The following is a 22,466-nucleotide window of genomic DNA, read 5'->3' on the forward strand; positions in this document are numbered from 1 at the left end:
TTTCTAATTTTCCGACTGAAATCAATAAGAATTGCATGAGAAAATGAATACTTTTACTATTATACAACATATACAGGGTGTAACTGAATAAGTGTAAAACATTTGAGGTGGTGATTCCTCATCGAAAAAAAGATAGGATCTTTCGTATAAAGAAACTTCATTGGAGCATCCCTTGTTAAGATACAGCCCCTTGAAGGGGGTACATACAATTTGTAAACAATTTTTTCCACAAGCACTGAAAAAGTTACAATATTGAAATTAACCTGACGTTTTGTACTACCAGAAACACATTTAGCCAGTAATTTATTTGGTTCATCCCATGGTTCTTAGGGGTGGAAAACGTAACGCCTAGAATTTATTTCCAATGTAACTTTTTGTCTTACTATATGTTTACCATTTGAAAATTTATTTCCGATAGCCTGTTTCATTCTAAACAAAACCTGCCTCTTAGGTTTTTTGCCCAAAATAAACCAGTTCGCAGCAAAATATTATTTTCCGAACAACTACAGAGATACATCGTCATGAATGCGAACTGGATTTATTGTTATTTTGTAGTTAGTACCTGCATTAACCGATTAATGTATTAATAACAAAACACACAACATGTAGAAATCATAGTAAATGTTCAATATGTCTACCTTCAGACATTACGCATGCGTCTAGACGTCGGGGCATTGAGCCCTCAAATATTCCTGGAGTCTCTGTGATTACCCTGCACGCATCGATGATGCGGTTTCTTAAGTCCTCTACATCGCGAACAGCAGTACGATAAACCAAATGCTGTAAATGGCCCCAAATAGAGAAATCGAGAGGATTGAGATCCGGGGATCTAGCAGGCCAGTTCTGTGGTCCTCCTTGACCTATCCACTGATTTACATATGTTTCAGTTAAATGCTGACGTTCTACTTGACTAAAATGGGCGGAAGCTCCATTATGCATAAAAAACATATCCCTTCTGACGGCCAAAGTAACTTCTTCCAGCAATACTGGATGCACTCCTCTTAAAAATTGAACGTATGCCTCACCATTTAATCGAAGAAGTAGAGAATGAGGCCCAATTAAATCATCCCCAATAACTCCGAGCCACACGTTAAGAGAAAACTGTTCTTGATGGTTAGTTTCGACAATAGCGTGAGGGTTTCCGTGGTATAGTGGTAGTAGGTTCTTCCTCAATCAAATTAAGTACTAGTTCCTCAAGCTGAGGTGTTCGTACTTCTCGATGGCGACTACAATCCTGCGTTCTTTTGTCGAATGAACCATATTCTTGTAATCGTTGATGAAGTCGAGCAAATATTATATGTGAAGGATGCTGCCGTTGAGGATACATTTTAGCATATCTTCTAGAAGCTTCTAACCCATTTCCCTGCGACAGACCGTAAACGTAATGCATACCAGCCATTTCCTCATTTGTATATGCAATTTTAATAATAAGTGAATTATTAAAGTAACGAATTAAGAACAGAACAACAGCACACAATTAGTATTAATTCAATTTCGAAAATTCACAAACTGACAGCGTCACACCAATTTAATTGTCACTATCGCTAATAGCGACCTACTAGATAGATTAGTTTCGTATTTTCGCATTTATGACGATGTATCCTGTAGTTGTTTCTAAAATAATTTTTTGCTGCGAATTTTTTTATTTTGGGCAAAAAACCCAAGAGACATTTTTTGTTTAGAATGAAACAGGCTATCGGACCTAAATTTTTAAATGGTAAACAAATAATAAGACAAAAAGTTACATTAGAAATAAATTTTAGGGGTTGCGTTTTCCACCCCTTACAAACATGGGGTAAACCAAATAAATTTGTAACTTTTTTAGTGCTTGTGAAAAAAATTGTTATACAAATTTTATGTACCCTCTTTAAGGGGCTGTATCTTAACAAGGGATGCTCCAATGAAGTTTCTCTATATGAAAGATCCTATCTTTTTTTCGATGAGGAATCACCTCCTTAAATGTTTTAAACTTATTTAGTTACACCCTGTATATCATTTCAAAATAATTTGTAATTTATTCTTTTCAGGAAAACAAAATTTTTACAAAAATGTTGTATTGTATCTTTGGCATTGGCTGATATTTTAACAGCAGTTTTATATGCAATCAACCATCTTGATACACTGTCTAATGAGTTGAAGATATGGGTAAGTACGTTACTCTTTTTCTTAGCAATTGTAGAATGAACAAAATATCACTATTTCATGGAAATAATTACAATGTTCATTAGTCGTATAAAAAAAGAATAACATCGATTCGTCAAGAAAAGAAAACGTGTGTTTATTCCCTTTACAATAGAAAGAATATCTATCACAAAATACTGCCTCTTGTGGCTCTACTCATTCTTTTTTCATCGCTTTATATTACAATCAATTCCGATAATTAGTCAGTGTTGAATCTGTTAATTTTTGTATCACGAATCAAAAATTCTCAGTAACGTAACAATGTACATACTGATAACGATTCACTGCAATTATTTTCAATCACAATGTACTAACCAATCAAAAATATATCACATACCTTGACGTAAATCTTCATGATTTTTAATATAACAATGATAAAGACTTCTGAAATGAACTGATGGATGTAGCCGAAACTTTCTATGTCTTTATCACTTTTATTTTTAACTAACGTTACTGTAGGTACTAATAGAAATAGAGGTACTTGACTTAATTGAGTACCTGAATTTACAGTTCACAATGCGGATGTGCCAATTTAAAAACCAGCGAGTAAATTAAATCGATTTGATCATTCAACAGATTGCACCCGCAATGTTTATGCTTGTGAATTTCCAAGGATTCTAAATAATTGAGTTTGCAACCCTTCCTTGGAAATTCTGCACTATGCAACGTGTTTGCAACCTTTCTTTGCGGGTGCACCCTGTTAAATGATGAAATCGATGTAATTTACGCGCCTTCTGTAAATTCAGGTACTCAAGTCTAGTACCTCTATTTCCATCAGTACCTACAGGGGTGGTATATAATGGCGAATGTAATGAATCATTGTTAGTTTATTGTATAAGTTTGAAAATGTCCATATAGGACGAAACTGCAGTAACATTAGTTACAAATAAAAGGAATAAAAACATAGAAAGTTTCATTTCTCTTTTCTTCATTACTTCTGAAATGCATTGCCTGGTAGCCTATGATGTCAAACACTTGCCTAAATTATTGTACTGTCAATTTTTCCGCTATTCAAATCATCTGAAGGAACAATTTATTCAGGCCAGTTTCAACTCCCTATACTGTAGGTTAATGGACTGACACCTATCAAATAAAACAACTACTCTCCTGACTAATACCACGAAGGGCGTTGGAATATATCTTACAGGTCCGACTGGTGTCAGTGCAGGATTCTTCAATGAAGTTATTCCTGCATAGGCTGTTGGCGAAAACTGTATCCTGTAACTAGTATCTCATATACACCTTAGGCGACTCCCTCATATTACTATAGTAATATTTCCATAGACTACCACTATGATTCAGTGATAAAATTACGCAAATTGAATATTTCTGCTGTTTCTATATTTGTTCAATTTTCTCCATGAATTAGAATTATTTCAATTTTGTCATTTGCACTCAGCATTGTGAATAAATCTATAGGGACGAATCTCTGAACATGTAATAAATTTCACGATGCTAACACAGTAAAGAAATGCAAAATTGTTCACTTCTCAAAATGTCAAAAAGTCACAGGTAATGTGATTTTAGCAATTCATGCCCTGGAAATCGCTTGTGCAGAATATTCAATGTAGCCTGTGATGTGTGGCATGTAGCGCTGTCTCGTTGAAACCACATGTCGTTGATGTCCAGATCATCGAATTCATAAAAAGTTGGTAATTATGAACCCAGAGTGCTCTCCGTTATTGGGATGCTCTCTTGGATCCCATGTGGATTGATATCTTCTCAAATTCGACAATTTTGTTTGTTCGCGTAACCACTCATCCAGAAATGGGCCTTATCACTGAGGATGATTTTTCGATGAACATTAGAGCCCATTCAGCGAACACACGTCATTGTCTATGGTCGTCTACCTCCAGTTCTTGGGTCAGTTGAATTTTGGACGGGTACAGGCTCAAGGCACGACATGAAATTCGCCAAGTTGTGGTCTGCGAAAGGCCGAGGTATTGTGAGTGATGCGAAATCAACTGCCGCGGATTCTCCTGCACACTCTCACAGACAACTGTAGATGTAGATGTAGCTTCAAGAAGATTTCCGTTATCATTTGTCAGTCCCTGTTAGAGTACCCTTTATATCATTCGAAGTAAACACTCAACTTTTGCAACTATTGCATATTTTTTTCAGACTTTGGGCGAATTCATGTGTTATTTGATTCCCATGGGACAAAATCTTGGAACAACAACAAGCTCCATAATGCTACTGGTTATTTCACTTGACCGTTACCAAAATGTATGTCTCCCAAGTCAAAGATGGAATCCGAGACCTATTATCTGTATTATTTTGATGTTTTCATTATTGGTAGTTTGTACAGGTTAGTATTTCGTTTTTTCAACACGAAGACATGCTTGTAATTATTGAAATATATCTTTATAAATGTATACAATAGAATAAATATAGTTTAAAAAACTAAAAAACACGCTTTAGAAGAACATCGAACTAAAAAGTTAGTAATGAACATACATACATACAGGTGAAGCTAATAAAAGCGTGTTAAAAACCATAGCTTGTCTTATATACAGGAGAAAAATACAATGAACAAAATGAGAAGTTGGTATTTTGAAACAATTGGTTGCAAATTCATGTTTACTCAATTGACACCTACTCAAAAAACAAGAAAGATTTTTCGAAAATGTGGATTGTTTTTGAGAATGAAATTACGTTGTTTTATGGTCGCCACTAATACCTTCTTCGTTGGAATCTTTTCAGGTATTTCCATGTCATGATTTCGCATGAAATCAACAATATATGCTTTTTTTGTGTTACTGTTTGGTATTGTAGTCAATAACCGAGAATGATACGAAGCGTAATCCATAACAATTATCGATTTTGGAGGAATATTTGGGAGAAGCTGCTCACTGAACCAGGTTTCGAATAAAGCCGCAGTCATATCTTCGTGGTAATCAGCAGACGAATCTTTTATGTCAAGCACTGTGGTGCTTGACAATATAAGGCGAGTGGTGAATGAAGTAGGTAATAGTGATGTGTGGAAGAACTGTGTGGCCCACGTTATAAAAGAAGAGAACAAATATTATGTGCAAAGTTCCATAAATCCGATCGTTATTCAACCCGATGATGATTCCACCTCATCCGAATATAGCGAAGAAGAATTTTGATATTTCTAGCAATTTTTGTTGGCCTCTATTATTTTGTAAATATATGTTTGACGAGAATTCGGTGTGATTATTTGTGTTTTCATTGTATTTAGAGTTTTCGACTTGGAAATCAACTACCTCAAATTTCAAAGTTTTTCATAATTACCCATGGTGGAAAAATTCAGTTGAGATAACTTTTTCATGGGGTGATCAACTGCTATGATTGTAAGAATAAGTAACTGAAAAAATAATATGCCGACGCCTATGTCGAGGCGGGAATTCCTTCTCTGTGCTGTTCCAATTGGTATTGGAAATACTATACCAACTATTGATCCCAAAAACCTACTTGTGTAATTCTCCAAACGTTTTTGGATGAGACCAAGCTTAAAAAAAGCGAGGAAGTTATTCCATTAATGAATTGTTAGTTCAGTTACGTGAGGATGATATTGGACTAAGTGGTGAGATTCGTTCAAGTTTTAAGAATTTCCTAAGAATGTCCACCGAAGATTTCGAGAATCTGATATGCCTGTTGGTCCTGCAGTTGCCAAAAGACATACTAACTACAGAAATGCTATAAGAAATGCTACAACTTTCGACGTGGATTAACTCAGCAACAGTGCATGGATGAACCCAATTCAATTTTTGGCAATGACGCTCCGTCAAGGACAATTGGTTGTTGTTCCGAAAAATATTGATGCTGCGTGCGAACTGATATTGCAAGATCGTCATGTGACCTATCGTGAGATTGAAACAACCTTAGGTATTAGTGGGGCCAGCAAACATTCAATATTGCATAGACATTTGACAGTCAAAAACATTTGTTCGCGTTGGATCCCACACTAATCGTCAATCGCTCAAAAAAAAGCTCGTGTCGATTGGTCGAAGGAAATGCTCAAATCCAACAAAAGTTGTTCGCGCACGAAATACTTCCCCGCAAATGGTCGCCTGTTTTTCGGAAAAACTGAACATGTCGCAACCGTACTACTAGAACAACGCAAAAAAATCAATTCTGAGTGGTACACAACCATTTGTTTGCCAGTTGTCTTCCAAGAAATCAGGAAAACCAACCGCCGAAGACGGATAACTCTTCACCACGACAATTCGAGCTCTCACACATCGGCTCAAACAATTGTATTTTTGAGCATCCAAAACCTCGATTTGATGAGTTATCCGCTTTATAGTCCTGACTTGGCACCGAATGACTTCTTTTTATTCCCGCACGTACAAAAAAAAAACTGAGAGGTCAATGTTTTTCGACATCTGAAGAAGCGTTTGCTGCATTTAGAATGCATGTTTTGGAGATATCTCAATCAGAGTGGCGAAAGTGCTTCGACAATTGGTTCAAACGCATGCAAAAGTATATAGATCATGGGGAATATTTTGAAAAACAATAAGGTGATTTTCGATGATTAATATTTGTTTTTATTCTCTAATCCAGAAATGTTAAAGGATACCCTCTATGGTAGCAGCAATCCCAGCGCCAGAAATTATACATAAACAATGGAAAAATACTCGCTTATCGGACGTATCCTTCTTGTAATATTTTATAAAAAAAATACACCAAATAGTCCTCACGAATTCTGATCCTACGACAATATTTCAGATCTCAGCTCAGCAGGACTTAAATAGTTTCCCAAAACTGGAACCCCCCTATTAGAGGGTTCATTTACTCAATAGTAGCTTTTCAAAAGAAAATTATAGGACACAAAATTTCCTCTAGTAGTGTTCAGTACACAAATCCATAAAAGCAGGAAATTTCAGGATTGGTATCAATTGGAGCATCAAACTAATTCCTATATGACGATTTATATCTACAATAATCCTCAAATCGACAAAACTTTATAACAATACCAAGTCGCTGATCTCCAGTACCGTCAAACGGGGTAATTTCGATCATGCCGGGAAAAATCGATCAAGCACGCCACTGCGAAGAAAATAGCGCGTAAAACGGGAAGGGTGCATTTTTATATAGTGGACAACTGTCCACTGGTTCAGTGAGATTTTAGTAGTGATCGACTGCGGAGCGCTGAGTGACACATAAGGTAAGAACATGTAGGCACACGTATTTATAGAAGATTGAAAATTGGCTAAAATTTAAACATGCGAAAACGATTGATTCCACAACTTACAGCTTGTGCGAAGGAATAGATTTCGTAATAATATGGGAAAACATAGTCATTTGTGAATGTGAATAAACAAAAATAACACTATAATTTAATTTTTTTAATACTATATTGGAGGTTTAAAAAAAAACTATTGTTGAGGGGTAATTTCGATCACTGTCAGTTTATTTATTTTAAGTTATGTTTATTGTAAAGTACAATAAGGTACACAGAACAATCTGTACAGTGTTGCCAAACATATGGCGATGTCCTGTTTAGTGAGAGAGTCATTTTATGTCTATATTAATTCTGTTTTCATTCGTTCTTAGATGCCTCGACACTATCAGAAAAAGTTTGGACCCAGGGGAAAGAAAAATTATGACGAATTATTCCTTCAGAGGGCAGTGGCGGCGGTGAAGCAAGATAAAATGTCAATGAGGGCTGCCGCTGAACAATTTGCCGTCCCTTACTCGACACTCAATGATCACTTTCACGGACGACATCAGCTGAAGTATGGGAGACCGCCCGCCCTAGATGCAAACGAAGAAAGACTTTTGTCCGAAATCCTGCAACTTTGCGGCAATTGGGGATTCCCCTTGAAGCCAATTGACATCAAGCATATTGTAAAGCATTATTTAACAAAGTGTGGGTTGACACAACCAAGGTTTATAGAGAATTTACCTGAAACAGGTTGGTTTAATGGTTTTATGGAGCGAAATCACAATCTTACCATAAAACGGGCAGAAAATACGAAACGAGTTCGAGCAGCGTTAAGCTACGAGTCAGTGGAAGATTATTTCCAAAGTTTAAAAAATGTCATAAAGGATATTCCATATTCTAATATTATCAATTATGACGAAACGAATTTCGTAGATGACCTCGGTGCTATGGAAGTAGTTTTAAAAAAAAGGCGCCAAACATGCACATAGGGCCATAGATATCACGAAAACTAGCACTACGATCATGTTTGCGATATCAGGGGACGGCACGATGCTTCCACCATACATTGTCTATAAGGAGGCAAAACATTCGTATGTGGGATGGACTAAAGGGGGTATAGAAGGGGCCAGATACAATCGCACTCTCAGCGGGTGGTTTGATTCCACCATCTTTGAAGACTGGTTCTATTATATTGCTTTGCCGCATTTCAAAAAGCTAGACGGAGATAAAGTTCTGATCGGAGATAATTTAAGTAGCCACGTCACTGTAAGCGTAATACGAGAATACGAAAATAACAATATTAGGTTTGTCCTACTTCCACCAAACTCGACACACCTGCTACAACCTCTAGATGTAGCTTTCTTCCGACCTCTTAAGGCTGCATGGAAAAAGGTATTAGAAACATGGAAGTTAAAAAATAGAGGAGTGCTTTCCAAAACTGTATTTCCAAAGCTTCTTAAGGAGACTGTGGAGTCTGTTGGTCTCAGATCTCAAGGCATGGGTTCAGGCATGTGGCATCGTGCCATTCAATCCGGACGCTGTACTCAACAAAATGCCACGTAAAACAGTTGACGATACCCTTGAAACATCATGGAGAGGTTCTATAGTAGACCATCTTGAACAACTTCGGACAGGTCCATCAAATACTATAAAACGAGGAAAAAAACTGAATGTATCTGCAGGAAAGAGCATAGGGACATCGGATGTGCTAATAGCTGAATCCAGATGCACATCACAAAACATCAACACCAGAAGTGACAGCGAATCAGAAGAACCTGAGCAAGCTGAAAATAAGAATATATGTGACATTGAGTCAGAAAAAGAATTGGATTTAGAGATTGTGGAGTCAGAGAATTCATTCAGAGAAGAATACGAAATAGGAGAACCCTCTACCATAAGCAAAAGCTTGGCAGATGAGCAAAACTCTGAAACTTTTATTGTAAACGATTACGTATTAGTGAAATTCAAAACGAACAAAAGAGACAGACATTTTATTGCCAAGATTGAAACTATCTCAGGTGAAGAAATTACTGTTAATACAATGCGCAAGAAGGAGTCACAGAAAGAGTTGTTTTTTGTGTATCCGCAAATTCCGGACCTATCAATAATTACATTAGAGCAGATTAAAATTAACTTGAAAGGAGAAAAACGTGGAAGGCACAACTTTCATCTTCGCGAAGAAGAACAAGGTCTTCTGGAATGAGTTTTAATTATTTATATTCTGTTACCAAAGCTATTTTTACAGCTAAGAATTTTATATTATTTGGTATATTTTATTGAAGTGTTGACTGAACTTATCTACATACCAATGTGATATTTTTCGTAAATAGGTATCAGAATTTGTGATTAAATTATGTTCCTATGTTTTTCTATCATTTTTAGTTGTTTTCAAATCAAATCAAATCAAATCAAACTTTATTCATCCATTCCATAATTGTCATTTTTTTACAGATTGTTACAGATAATATAATAATATAATATAATATAATCCTGTACAGAGGTTACCTAAGCATAAATGCTTGTAGTGCATATCTCTGTACAAGGAAAACAAAAAAAAAAGAAAAAATTTAATTGTATTTAATGTTGGGAGAGGTGCAAATTGATTGTGCATAGAGGATAGTTTTTTATATATATACATATATATATATATATATATATATATATATATATATATATATATATATATATATATATATATATATATATATATATATATATATATATATATATATACATATATATATATATATATATATATATATATATATATATATATTTATATATATATATATATATATATATATATATATATATATATATATATATATATACACATATATATATTGAGTAGAAATGAGTTAACTTGAGGAGCGCTTTTTAATTAATTTTTTTTTCCTTCATTCATTTATATTTTGATTTTTTTTAATGGTTTATTTTATTTTATTTTCATTTATTCATATTTTGTTGAATTGTTATCATTTTTTTTTCCCAAGTTTTTTTTCCATTTTATGTTTTCATTTTATTTTCATTTATAGGTATATTTTATTTCCATTAATCAATTGTTTTATTTGGTGTTTGAAGGAACTGAGTTTATATATTTTTTTTTTTATTTGAAGTGGAAGTTTGTTATATAGTTTCGGACCTATATAAAAAAGGCTATTTTGGGAGTGACTTTTTCTAAATAATGGTATATCAATTGATAGTGTCGTAATAAATCGGGTTGGGATAGTTTTATTGTGATTTATTGTTGGTTTTGTATTTTTATGCATATATAGCAAGCATTGGTGCATATGTAGTTTGTTAATGTCAAAGATATCTAGTTCATCGTAAAGCTCATTAGTGAGGAAACGTTTGTTTTTTCTGAAACCTATTTTTAGTATACAGTTCTGAGTAGTTTTCAAATTTTGTAATGCATTATTATATGATCCTCCCCATATTACTATACAGTATCTGAATAATGGTTCAATTAGTGATGTATATATAAGTTTTAGGTTACGATTGTCTAAAATGTACCTAAGGATGTAAAATTTTCGAATTATTTGAGGTGTTGATCGACAATTACGCCAAGATATTTTATTTCTTTGGTTTTTTGGATAGATGGACAGTTGCAATTTGGTTGAGTGCATGTTTTCTTATGAAGCATAATATAATTTCTGTTTGGTTGAGTGTCGACATTTGTAGAAAATGTTATAAATTTACTTTTAGACGTATTCAGAGACAACTTGCTATAATTTAGCCATTGTGAAATTTTTATAAGATCCTTTTCAGCTTTATTGAATAGATTATCCCAGTTTTTATCAGTAAGCAAAATTGCCGTATCATCAGCGTATGAAACAAGATGTCCTTGGAAATCTTTAATTTTTGCTATCGAGTTAATATAAACAAGAAAAAGTATTGGGCCCAGAACTGTTCCTTGCGGTACGCCTGTTGTTATTTCAAGTGGTGCGCTGCAAATGTGATCAATTTTTACTCTCTGATATCTGTGTTTCAAATAGTTTTCTAAAATGTTCAATGCTGGACCGCGAATGCCTGCCTCATTTAGTCTTTCTATTAATATTTCGTGACCTACCGTATCAAAAGCCTTTGCTAAGTCGAGAAATATACATAAACATTTTTCTGACTTATCTGAGCAGTCAACAATCCCTTTTGTAAGATCAATTATGGCATGTTGTGTACTTAGATTATTTCTGAAACCAAATTGCCTGTTAGATATTATTTGATTTTTCTCAAAAAATTCCATAAGTCTAGATTTCAAACATTTTTCAAAAATTTTTGCTAAATTATTTATAACTGAAATTGGTCGGTAGTTACTAGGATCTTTTCTATTTCCAGAAGACAGGTGTTATATTACTTTCCTTCCATTGCTTTGGTATCACCCCTGTTGAAAAGGATAGATTAATGATATATGTCAGTGGTGAAATGATGTGCATATGTATTAATTTGATTGTATTCACGGTCAGGCCGTCAGGACCAGCTGAAGTTTTATTTTTTGAGTTAGATATGTGTTTTGTTAAGTTATTTTAAATAAAGATTACTTGACTATCAAAAAAAGAAGCATTTTCCTATTTTTTGATGGATTCATTTCACTAAAAAAGAAAAAACATGTTTTTTTTTTATTATACGTAGATCGACTTCACCTTTTGAGAGGGAAAAGTCGATTTTTCTATGCTTTAAAACAGGTGATCGACTTTACCCAAAATGCGGGGTTAAGTCGATCACACTTGAATAAAAATAAAAATTGAATGAGAAAAGTTACAAAAATAATAATGGGTTCATCAGATGGTTTAATGTTTGAGGTATCTTTATTTTCGATCTCATTTAAAAAAATTCAATCGTTTAGGCGCTAGGATGAAAAAACCTTTATTTTTGATCGACTTTACCCCGTTTGACGGTACACTCACTTACTGAAAGAATGTCCTATTTTCACCGTGCACCAAGAATTCCAAAATTCATGGGACGGATGATCAACAAACCTATTTGAAAAAACTTAATATTTGCTGGAAAGATTCAGAGACGAGAGACGACACTTGACCGTTTCTCTGTTTTTGTTGAATTCTCACCTTTCATTCGAAGGAATAGGGTAGGCGTAGCGCGGACATAGATTGTATTCGATAGTTCGCACGGAGACCAATGAATAATATACCGGGAGATTTATAATTATATTTTTGAAAGAGAAATTATTGAATGTTACGGAAATTTCATTCTTCAGTTACCAACATCCGGAAATGAGTTAATTATTAGGAAATTATTCATAATAAGACTACTGGGAAAATGGACTGTAACAATATTGTGGAGTATTCTGGAACATTGCGGCCCATTCGAAGATTTTTACGTACTTAGGTGGTACTACCCATGGCTAGAGATGAGATTCGTCGACCTATCGTAATTTAATGTTTACCTCTTTATTTTAACCACCACACAATCTCATATCAAAACTCTGGCCTGAGTCAAGTACTTTAGCTTAGCAATTTTTGTTTCTGAAGGAAGGTAAAATTAGCATTTTTTTTCAGAACTGATCTTGCTAATTTTCACGTAAGCTCGTTTTCAACCATAACATATTTTTAACGGTCTCATAAGGGTATACTTTCTTTTCAATTAATTTTTTTTTCAGTTCTGTCCTTCCCTATGGCGATCAATTTCAACTATGAACCAATGCTGATATTATTCGTTGGGCCGTATTCGCAGAAACCGCTTTACCAGCTTGCCTACACTTGCATTACTTCCAAACAACGAATCTTGGTATATTATGTTTCAATAACTACTCTCGTGTTCCTTCCTGTATTGACAATATTCACGTGTTTCTATTTCAAGATTGCCGTTCTCATTTGGAAACATAGAAAACCTATCACATTGCGATCGAAAGAATCCGAAAATAAGCTCGATACAGAAGATCCATCGTTCAGTACAACCAAATCAACTGCTTTGTCCAATGTGAGCAGAAGTCCTGGACCCCGTTTGAAGAAAACGAGGAGTATACATGTTGAGAGAAAAATTAGAACATTCCGAATCGTGTTGGTTCTCATGATTTCCTTTGCTGTCTGCAGATTACCGTATTGCATATATTATATCATTCGATTAGTAGGTACAGAGACGAGCAAGGCAAGCTGGAATATCAATTTTGCTCTCGTTGCTCTCAACTTGCTCAGTTGTGCCTTGAATCCGTTGTTATACCCTTTTCAAAACGAAACCATTAATGCCATCAAAGTGATCAGTGATTTTGTATTTAAAGTATGTTGTTGCTGTTTCAGTAATGATGAATTCGAAGAGTTTGAAAAAGAAGATTCTTTCCTGAGAGAAAGGCATGCTCCTGTCAAAATTCCAAGCAATAGAACAGTGGCATTTACTGGTGTTCATATCTATCAGAAACATGTAAAACAATGTACCAAAGCAAGGTACTGAATTCTGGACCTTTATTCATTCCTCAAATAAACAAATAAATTCTACTCAAATACAGGGTGTTCCTAAACATCGTGCACATACGACAGGAGGTAATTCTTTGGCTTATTTCATAACTACAATTTCATATAAACATAGGTCCGCAAACGCTTCGTTACCGATTTACAGGGTGTTGAAATTACAAGATTTTTCTTGTTATTTCTTTGGAGCTCTTGCAGTTTTCGAGATATTGAGCTCAAATTTGGAATCTAGATTGCGTTATAGGGCATACACTAGTGGGTTTTGTCAGATGGTTGTTGATTCTACATGGTGATATTTTTTCAGGAGTCATGTTCCATTTTCTCCCCCTGATCTTTTTTACTTTGCGCCGCTGGTAGATTCTAAGATACAAAATGAATTTTCCGTTTTATTTGGAAACTTTTTTTGTTTAGAAACTCTTTTCGTTTCTGCGACCGTTATCGAGAAAAAAAATTAAAGATTTTTTGTAGAAATGATTTATTTTACAATAAAAAAACCTCTATTCAGTTGTTCTCATACACTTCATGTAAACACTTTCGAGACAAAATAGAAAAATATGCTGGAGTGCTGAAATTTCTCAACAAGAGAGGCAAGTATTCGAGTAATGAAGGCGATTCCTGCAGTTCCTATTGAACTTCTTTGCAGTGCGCCGCTGGTAGATTCTACGATACAAAATAAATGTTTTGTTTTCTTTAGGAGTTTTTTTCGGATTTGCGTTTTAACTATTTAAGGTTTTAGTTTGACACTGTACGGTATAAAATTAATTGTTTTAATTACTCGTTACAATCTCAAACAATGTCAATTTTTACCAATTCTGAAATGGCTGAGATGCGTTTTATCTATGGTCTTGCGAATGGAAATGCACGAGAAGCCAGACGTTTGTACATGGAGCGCTATCCCAATAGAGTAATACCTGATCAAAGAACATTCTCGAATATCCATAGGCGTCTTGTAGAAACTGGATGTGTTAATAAAACGGTATGTGACGGAGGTAGACCACGTACTGTTAGAACTCCACAGATCGAAGAAGCTGTTCTAAATGAAATAGAAGAACGTCCCAGTACTAGCACCAGAATAATCGGTAAATATTTAAATATTATTAATCATCAGGTTATTTGGAGAATATTGCGCGAGTCTCTACTATACCCTTATCATATTCAAAGAGTGCAGGCGCTTCTTCCTCGAGATTTCCCTTTAAGGATCAATTTCTGCCAGTGGTACCTTAATAGACTAGCAGATGACTCCGATTTTGACTGTAAAATCTTTTTTACTGACGAAGCCAATTTTTCAAGGAATTCCATTATTAATTTTCATAACAACCACATATGGGCACAAGAAAATCCACATGGAATTGTAGAAGCACATTTTCAAGAGCAGTTTTCATTAAATGTACGAGCTGGTATACTAAAGGATCATTTGATTGGTCCTTTCTTTTTGCCTGGTCGACTTAATGGTCGCTTCTACAGACATTTTTTGCAACACGAATTGCCTTTGTTACTCGAAAACGTGCCTCTTTTGTTGAAAATTTGGTTTATGCACGATGGCGCCCCAGCACATTTTTCTATTTTGGCTAGGATGTATTCAAACGGAGTGTATGAGAATAAGTGGATAGGACAGGGTGGACCTCAATCATGGCCCCCTAGGTCGCCTGATTTAAATAGTCTAGATTTTTTCCTATGGGGATATCTCAAATCTCTAGTGTATACAACACCAGTGAATAACGTGGATGACTTACGAAATCGGATAATAAATGCTTTTGAAACTGTAAGAAATACTCCGGGAGTCTTCGCAAGAGTACGGGCATCAATGAGAAGAAGAGCGGACGCATGTATAAGGGTAGGAGGGGGTCACTTTCAACATTTGTTATAATGCAGTTTAATTGTTATTATTTAGGTTTTTGTATTGTAAAATAAATCATTTCTACAAAAAATCTTTAATTTTTTTTCTCGATAATGGTCGCAGAAACGAAAAGAGTTTCTAAACAAAAAAAGTTTCCAAATAAAACGGAAAATTCATTTTGTATTTTAGAATCTACCAGCGGCGCACAGTAAAAAATTTCAGGGGGAGAAAATGGAACATGACTCCTGAAAAAATATCACCTTGTAGAATCAACAACCATCTGACAAAACCCACCAGTGTATGCCCTATAACGCAATCTAGATTCCAAATTTGAGCTCAATATCTCGAAAACTGCAGGAGCTCCAAAGAAATAACAAGAAAAATCTTGTAATTTCAACACCCTGTAAATCGGTAACGAAGCGTTTGCGGACCTATGTTTATATGAACTCGTAGTTATGAAATGAGCCAAAGAATTACCCCCTTTCGTATGTGCACGATGTTTAGGAACACCTTGTATACAGCAAGCGGTTCCACGAACTATTAACTCTAATTGGTTTTCAAATGAGAACTGCCAATCTAGGTAAGATTAGAAATATATGTATGCATTGTACTTGTACATAAATATGTTAATATTGATCGTCAATAAAAAATGTAATATCTATTCACTTTCCTTTATATATTCCTAAAAAGATAATTCTGGTAATATAATAATATTCATTAATTTCAAGAATATAACTTGTGATGCACTGTTTGGAACCTGTGGTATAGTAATGAATATTACTGGAGTTTTTTCCAACACCAAATCGTTATTTCAACACCTTAACACTTTTCAGATAATCAAGTGATCATTTTCAAGAAGAATAATAAACTAAATATACTTACAATATTATCCTTATTTATACCATAGATACCATATTTCAGATATGCTAAATATGAAAAATCGGAAAAACCTGAAAAATCAGCAGTCGCCCATCATATTTTACAACAATACCATTCTATAGACTTTAGTTCATTAGGATTAGTTAGATAAGTGAACAACAGGTATCTAGATACCTATGAGAGTGTAGAAATAAATAAACATAATAATATTATGAATAACGAAGGTGTATCAATTAGATTATTACATTTACCTGACTGGTACATGAGGACATATTCTATAATTAATTAAGGACTAGTAGATAAGGCAATATTGTGAAATTAATTTAAGACACAGGTGCCTAGAATATGTATCTATGGTATAAATAAGGATAACATCATGAAGATGATTTTGATTGTCAAGTTGGCGGGAGTTCGGTCAAAATGTTGATAACTTGTCGACGTTTTGAAACTTTATTATTTCATCTTCAGAACTCTGAAGTATAAGAACAAGGCATACATATTAAAATGGAAATTTACAGAGCAGTTCTGTTAGAAACAAAATGAATTATGTAATATAACAATCGTTGAAAAATAATAAACGTTTCGAACACTTTACAAAAAAACAACATTGATGAGTACTTACATTTAGGGCGGCTTTCCGAGTTGAAGGGTGAAGTGAATAATTTCGACACAAAATATAAATAAGTACGTTCACAGGTTCCTGAAAGACATTGACACAGACACGAAGGGATTAACAATCTGAACAGTCTGTAAATCGTTCTTTATAATTCAAAAAAGCCCATGAAAGAAATGAGAATTGTATTTGGAAAAAATCAGTCGGTTAATGATTCCAAAGAGAGAGAAGAAAATGTAAAGTTTCCGTATAAAATTTTATGAACAGATGAGCCAACGTTCTCTTCAAATGGAACGGTAAGTTCTCAAAATTGCCGATGATGGGCCCAAGAAAATCCCAATTTCACAGTTGAATGTGGTGATCAGTATTCCTTTAAAACTAATGTATGGTGTGGGATACTTAACGACCAAATAATTGGGCCATTTTTCATTAGGGAAAATTTATCATCCGTCGGTTATCTCAACCTTTTGAATAATGAGGTTAGTGAAGTTTTAGATAATATGCCTTTAAATATTAAATACGATTTATGGTATCAGCTTGATGGCGCACCAATACATCACACGGTTGCTGTACAACAGTCCCTTCAACAAATGTTCAGAGGCAAAGTTATTGGACGTAACTAGGAACATTATTGGCCACTTAGATCACCCGACTTGACGCCTTTAGACTTTTTCTTGTGGGGTTACCTGAAACAAAAAGTGTACCGAAGTAGACAATTTACTGACATACAACATCTGGAAAATACCATTCGCGAGTGCTGTGCAAATATAAATCCCCGATTTATTAAAAATGCAGTTACAGATGTCAGTAGAAGGACCATACTTTGTATTAAACGTGGAGAACGACATACTGAAATGTAGGCTATAAGTGTTTGACAACTTTATTTAGATCAATAAGTAATTTTTTGTACCCATTTGTAATTTCCATAATATTATTGTTGTTTAAAATAAAGGGGATATCTGTCAAAAATAAGCAAATCGTTAATTTCATCCTAGTTGCATGAAATTTGACATTAGGCTATAAAATTGCCGAAGACATAACTTTTTCAAGTATTTTTTTGTTAAATTCGATGTAGAAATGCACTTTTTCAATTTTTTTCAAGAAAAAAGTTGAACTTGACAAACACTGAACGTCAGTGGATCGCAGTTGGCCGCATCATTTTAAGTTAAATTCAAAGCACAAACAAGTGCCGAAGTTGAACTTCATTGAAACTTTTCGAAAAAAAAGTTTTCCATATGGTGCGCACTTCAATGGTGACACTGTACATATAAATCACTCATCAGATCAAAACTGGACTATGGATCCATTATATACAATTCGGCAAAAAAATCAGTCCGGAAGTCACTAGACAGTATACAAAACACATCCATCCGCCTAGCTACTGGAGCCTTCCGTACCGGCCTAAGCCCAAGCCTACTGTATTTATCTGAAGAACCATCACTACATACCAGAAGAAAGTACTTAAGCCATCTTACGCTACATCGATATCTTCATAAAAAAAATCTTGTCCACAGCTACTGCTTCTCAGATCCTTCATATCCACTTATAGAGGAATGAAAAACCTCGATCCACCCTTCTATGAAAGGATAAAAAGAATGCTATCACATTCTGTCGCCCCCACCATGGACAATAAATATCCCGAAAATAAATACATCCTTGCAGCAGAACAATAAATACGATACTAATCCTACAATAATGAAGCAACACCTATACCAGATCCTCGACACAATGCCATCATACTCACATTTATATACTGATGGATACAAAACTCCTGAAGGGACAGCTGCAGCATTCTCGACAAACCAGCACAATACCACCTACAAACTCCCTTCGACATTCAATGTTTTCAATGCAGAGCTCTACGCTGTATGGAAAGCCTTGGAATTTGCAAAAAATTAAAAATCACCAAACGCCCTTATCCTTACTGACTCTCTCAGCTCCATAATGAGCCTTTCCCAAATCTATCCACATAATGCAATTTTCCAAATGATAAAAAAAGAACTTTAACAACTTCAAATGGGTAAACAGAATATTTCATTCCTATGGATTCCATCACACATCGGCATTAAGGGAAATGAAAAACTGACCTACTCGCAAAAAATGCAACAGAAAGTGAAGTATCCATATGTACGGACATAATTATACAATCCGTTAAAAAAATTGTGAGGAACTTTCTGATAAATAGCTGGCAACAACAATGGATCACCAATGGGTCAAAGCTGAAGGAAATAAAGCCGTCAGTAAAACAATGGAAATACATCCCAATGCCTAGAATACATCATGTCATCCTCGCAAGACTACGTATAGGACACACAAGGCTTACCCATGGACATATCATAGACAAAACAGAAGAACCAGACTGTAATATTTGCCAGACAAAAATTACTGTATTACCAGCAAAGAGAGGACAATAATATCCCAGAGAATATCACTCAGACCTCAGGAGAATGCAGCGCAGCCGAAAATGTGATAAACTTTTTAAAACAAACCGATCTCTTAAACAAAATTCAGTACCTTTACACAATATCAATGTATTCAATATCAATATGAATGTATTTAATAACTGTAATAGTTGACGAGACAATAAATAAAGCTAATAAAAAGTATGGTTGTCATGACCAGTATTTCTCAGTTTCCTACTGTTTCTGTATTCTCTTGGAAGCCGCTTTCAATATTTTATTCGAGTAGTCATTTACTCGTAGAGTTGTCTGGATGGTTTTCAGCTCTTGATGTCTGTGTTTGTTGAACACAGACAACAACTCTAGGATCTAGAGTTTCTACTCTTGTGAAATATTTGAAGCAATCTGACAAACTTAATCGACCTGTTGTTGGTGGTATAGAAAGAGATAAATCCCAGAAAGGATCACAATTTGCCGTTGAGTGTCCACAGTACGTGCACTTTGATGTGGATTTCAACAATCTCACATTTTTTACAAACTTGGTGTTGTCCACCTTCAAATAATTCACCCAGGGATCTTGTAATTTCTCTGCGTCTTCATCAACACTTTTTGCAGTGACTTCATTTACTTCTTCATGTAAGCCAATCAGGAGATATCGTAAAAACTCTTGGGCGTATTGCTGCGCGTAACCCATGAACTGAGAGGTCAACTTCTGTTTTTATGCAAACCGAATTCACAAACTTATCCAATGAATCTGTCGGCCACAGCTCCTGCATCACTTCCGCCTAAGCTCTAATCAAAGCCCCCCCGTACCAGAAGTACTGGTATTTATATCAGAAATGTAGGTGTTCTTTCTCAAATACCTCAACAAATATTTCGTGTTTGAAAAACATTGGGTGACACTGTTCATAAACACGTGTTGCCATTATTTTCTAATCCTTTGAGGCCAGATGTTTTAACTGGGCCTATTTTGAATTTCATATCCTTCATTCTGAACAATTTTTATTTTCGTTTTTCTGTTCGGTAGGTCCAAATTGGTACTCTTCTCTATACGAATAATTTTTCAAACTTCTTATCTTGTTTCGCATTTCGCTCTTCAGCATGTTTCAAATTTTCTTCATCTGTAAAAAAATTGTTACAATCACTTCAAAAACTAATAAAATTTCTAGAAATATATCTACTTGTATAGATGGATTCAGTCAAAGAATCAAAAATCAATACTCTGCTCTACTTTGCCAAGCTTCGGCTTCTAATGCTAAGCTTCTTCAGGGCCTATACTTTATGGAGTTGTGGATTTTTTGCCAATGAACATTAAAAATCATACTTATAGTAAACATGAGTAAAAAACAACGATTTGAACATATATATCGACGAAAGAAAGTGTTTTGGTTCGACAAATGCCATACCTTCACATAAATGTCATTTTTCAATGAGCATAGTGATTTGATAATTTTTGACTCTAAAGAAAGTGTTGATTGATTTGATGCAATTTTCATTATTATCATTATGTTTTTTGATGTAGTAACTTATCGAAGTTACTGTATATACTGCTGAGATTATCAATGTCAGTTCTCATATTCATACAATCAAAAGACTTATTAATTTCAACCATTTCCAGAAAAATACAGAAACAAATATTTCCAAACGACTTTTTTTGAAATGATTGAAAATAATGAGTCTTCTGATTGTATGAATATGAGAACTGACAAGATCGGTCGGTAGCCAAGCGGTTCGGCGTGGGTGATTTGTTCACTCACTCGAATTGACTGCCGTGTTGGTCGGTGGTTCAAGCCCTAGTCTGAACGATCGATCTTCACTTGCTATCGTCCAACCCGTGTTAGGAATCACACGTTAAAAGGTAAGACCTCGTTAATCCTTGGCTCGCACAAATTTCGACTTCTGAGGGTTGTCGTTCGTAGGGGTGCGACAGCTGGTTAACGGAAAAACAGATTTTAAACAGAACAGGCATGGATAATTTCAGCAGTATATACAGTATATATTTATTGGAACTACACCAAAAAACAATGATAATAATGAAAATTGTACCAAATCAATCAACTCTTCCTTTAGAGTCAAAGATTATCAAATCATTGAAAATCATTGAAAAATGACATTTATGACATTTGTCAATCCAAAAAATCCATCAATGTTTAACTTCCTTTCGTCGATTTATATGTTCAATTCATTGTTATTTTATTCATTTTTACTGTTAGTATATGATTTGTAATATTATTCATTGGCAAAAGGTATCGAATATGAAATCTGAAGTTTTCTCGGGTAGGAATATGCTGAACTGGTTTTTCCGGGTATTTGATCCGTGTATGTCATATTATCTCTAATTTCACCGACGTTTCGACAAAATCTCATTTTTCATTATCTAGGTGTTCTGTTACGTGTTCAGAATTGTGTTGACCCTGCTCAACTCACTTCTTACTATACTGGTATACAGTACAGATTTCATATTCGATACCTTAACGGAGAGATGAGGTCAACTAAGAGGAAGAAGAACTCAGGTAAAACTCAACAACATTTAAGTAGTAGGTAGTAGAGAGTTTATGGACACTCTATCTCTGAACACGTAACGAATACCGTTTTACCAGTAAAGTAAGAAGTGAGTTGAACAGGGTCAACACACTTCTGAACACGTAACAGCATACCTAGATAATGACAAATGAGATTTTGTCGAAACGTCGGTGAAATTAGAGATAATATCACATACACGGATCAAATACCCGGAAAAAACCAGTTCAGCATATTCCTATCCGTGAAAACTTCAGATTTTATATATATATATATATATATATATATATATATATATATATATATATATACAGTAAAATGGATTAACGGGGTCTCTCAGCCAAAAAATCAAAACTCTGCTTTGCCAAGCTTTCGCTTCCAACCTTAAAACCTTAAAAAATTTTTTTTGCAAACTTCAATTTTCACAAAACTTCCTTTTCAATTAGATCACTTACTTTCAGGTGAGCACTGATGATGACGAAAGTCGAAA

General features: G+C 34.7%; 1 protein-coding gene and 1 long non-coding RNA gene across 2 annotated transcripts in view; one reads left to right on the top strand and one right to left on the bottom strand.

The window, feature by feature from the left end:
• The window catches only part of LOC111516145 (probable G-protein coupled receptor No18), a 33,114-nt gene extending 19,280 nt beyond the window's left edge, over positions 1-13,834 (top strand). The window contains exons 3-5 of the mRNA XM_074184739.1: positions 2,028-2,145; positions 4,303-4,489; positions 12,924-13,834. Of these exons, the coding sequence (XP_074040840.1) occupies positions 2,028-2,145; positions 4,303-4,489; positions 12,924-13,711 (1,093 nt within the window). The 3' untranslated portion in view covers positions 13,712-13,834. The remainder of the gene's footprint in view (positions 1-2,027; positions 2,146-4,302; positions 4,490-12,923) is intronic.
• A 5,764-nt stretch (positions 13,835-19,598) lies between these two features.
• LOC141486571 (uncharacterized) overlaps positions 19,599-22,466 on the bottom strand; it is a 44,429-nt gene continuing 41,561 nt past the window's right edge. The window contains exon 2 of the long non-coding RNA XR_012467928.1: positions 19,599-20,577. This is a non-coding gene — a long non-coding RNA (uncharacterized lncRNA). The remainder of the gene's footprint in view (positions 20,578-22,466) is intronic.

The sequence above is a fragment of the Leptinotarsa decemlineata genome, unplaced genomic scaffold (genome assembly GCF_025532065.1).
Source record: "Leptinotarsa decemlineata unplaced genomic scaffold, Ldec_3_MD MMD2_tig00026358_RagTag_RagTag, whole genome shotgun sequence".
NCBI lineage: Eukaryota > Metazoa > Arthropoda > Insecta > Coleoptera > Chrysomelidae > Leptinotarsa > Leptinotarsa decemlineata.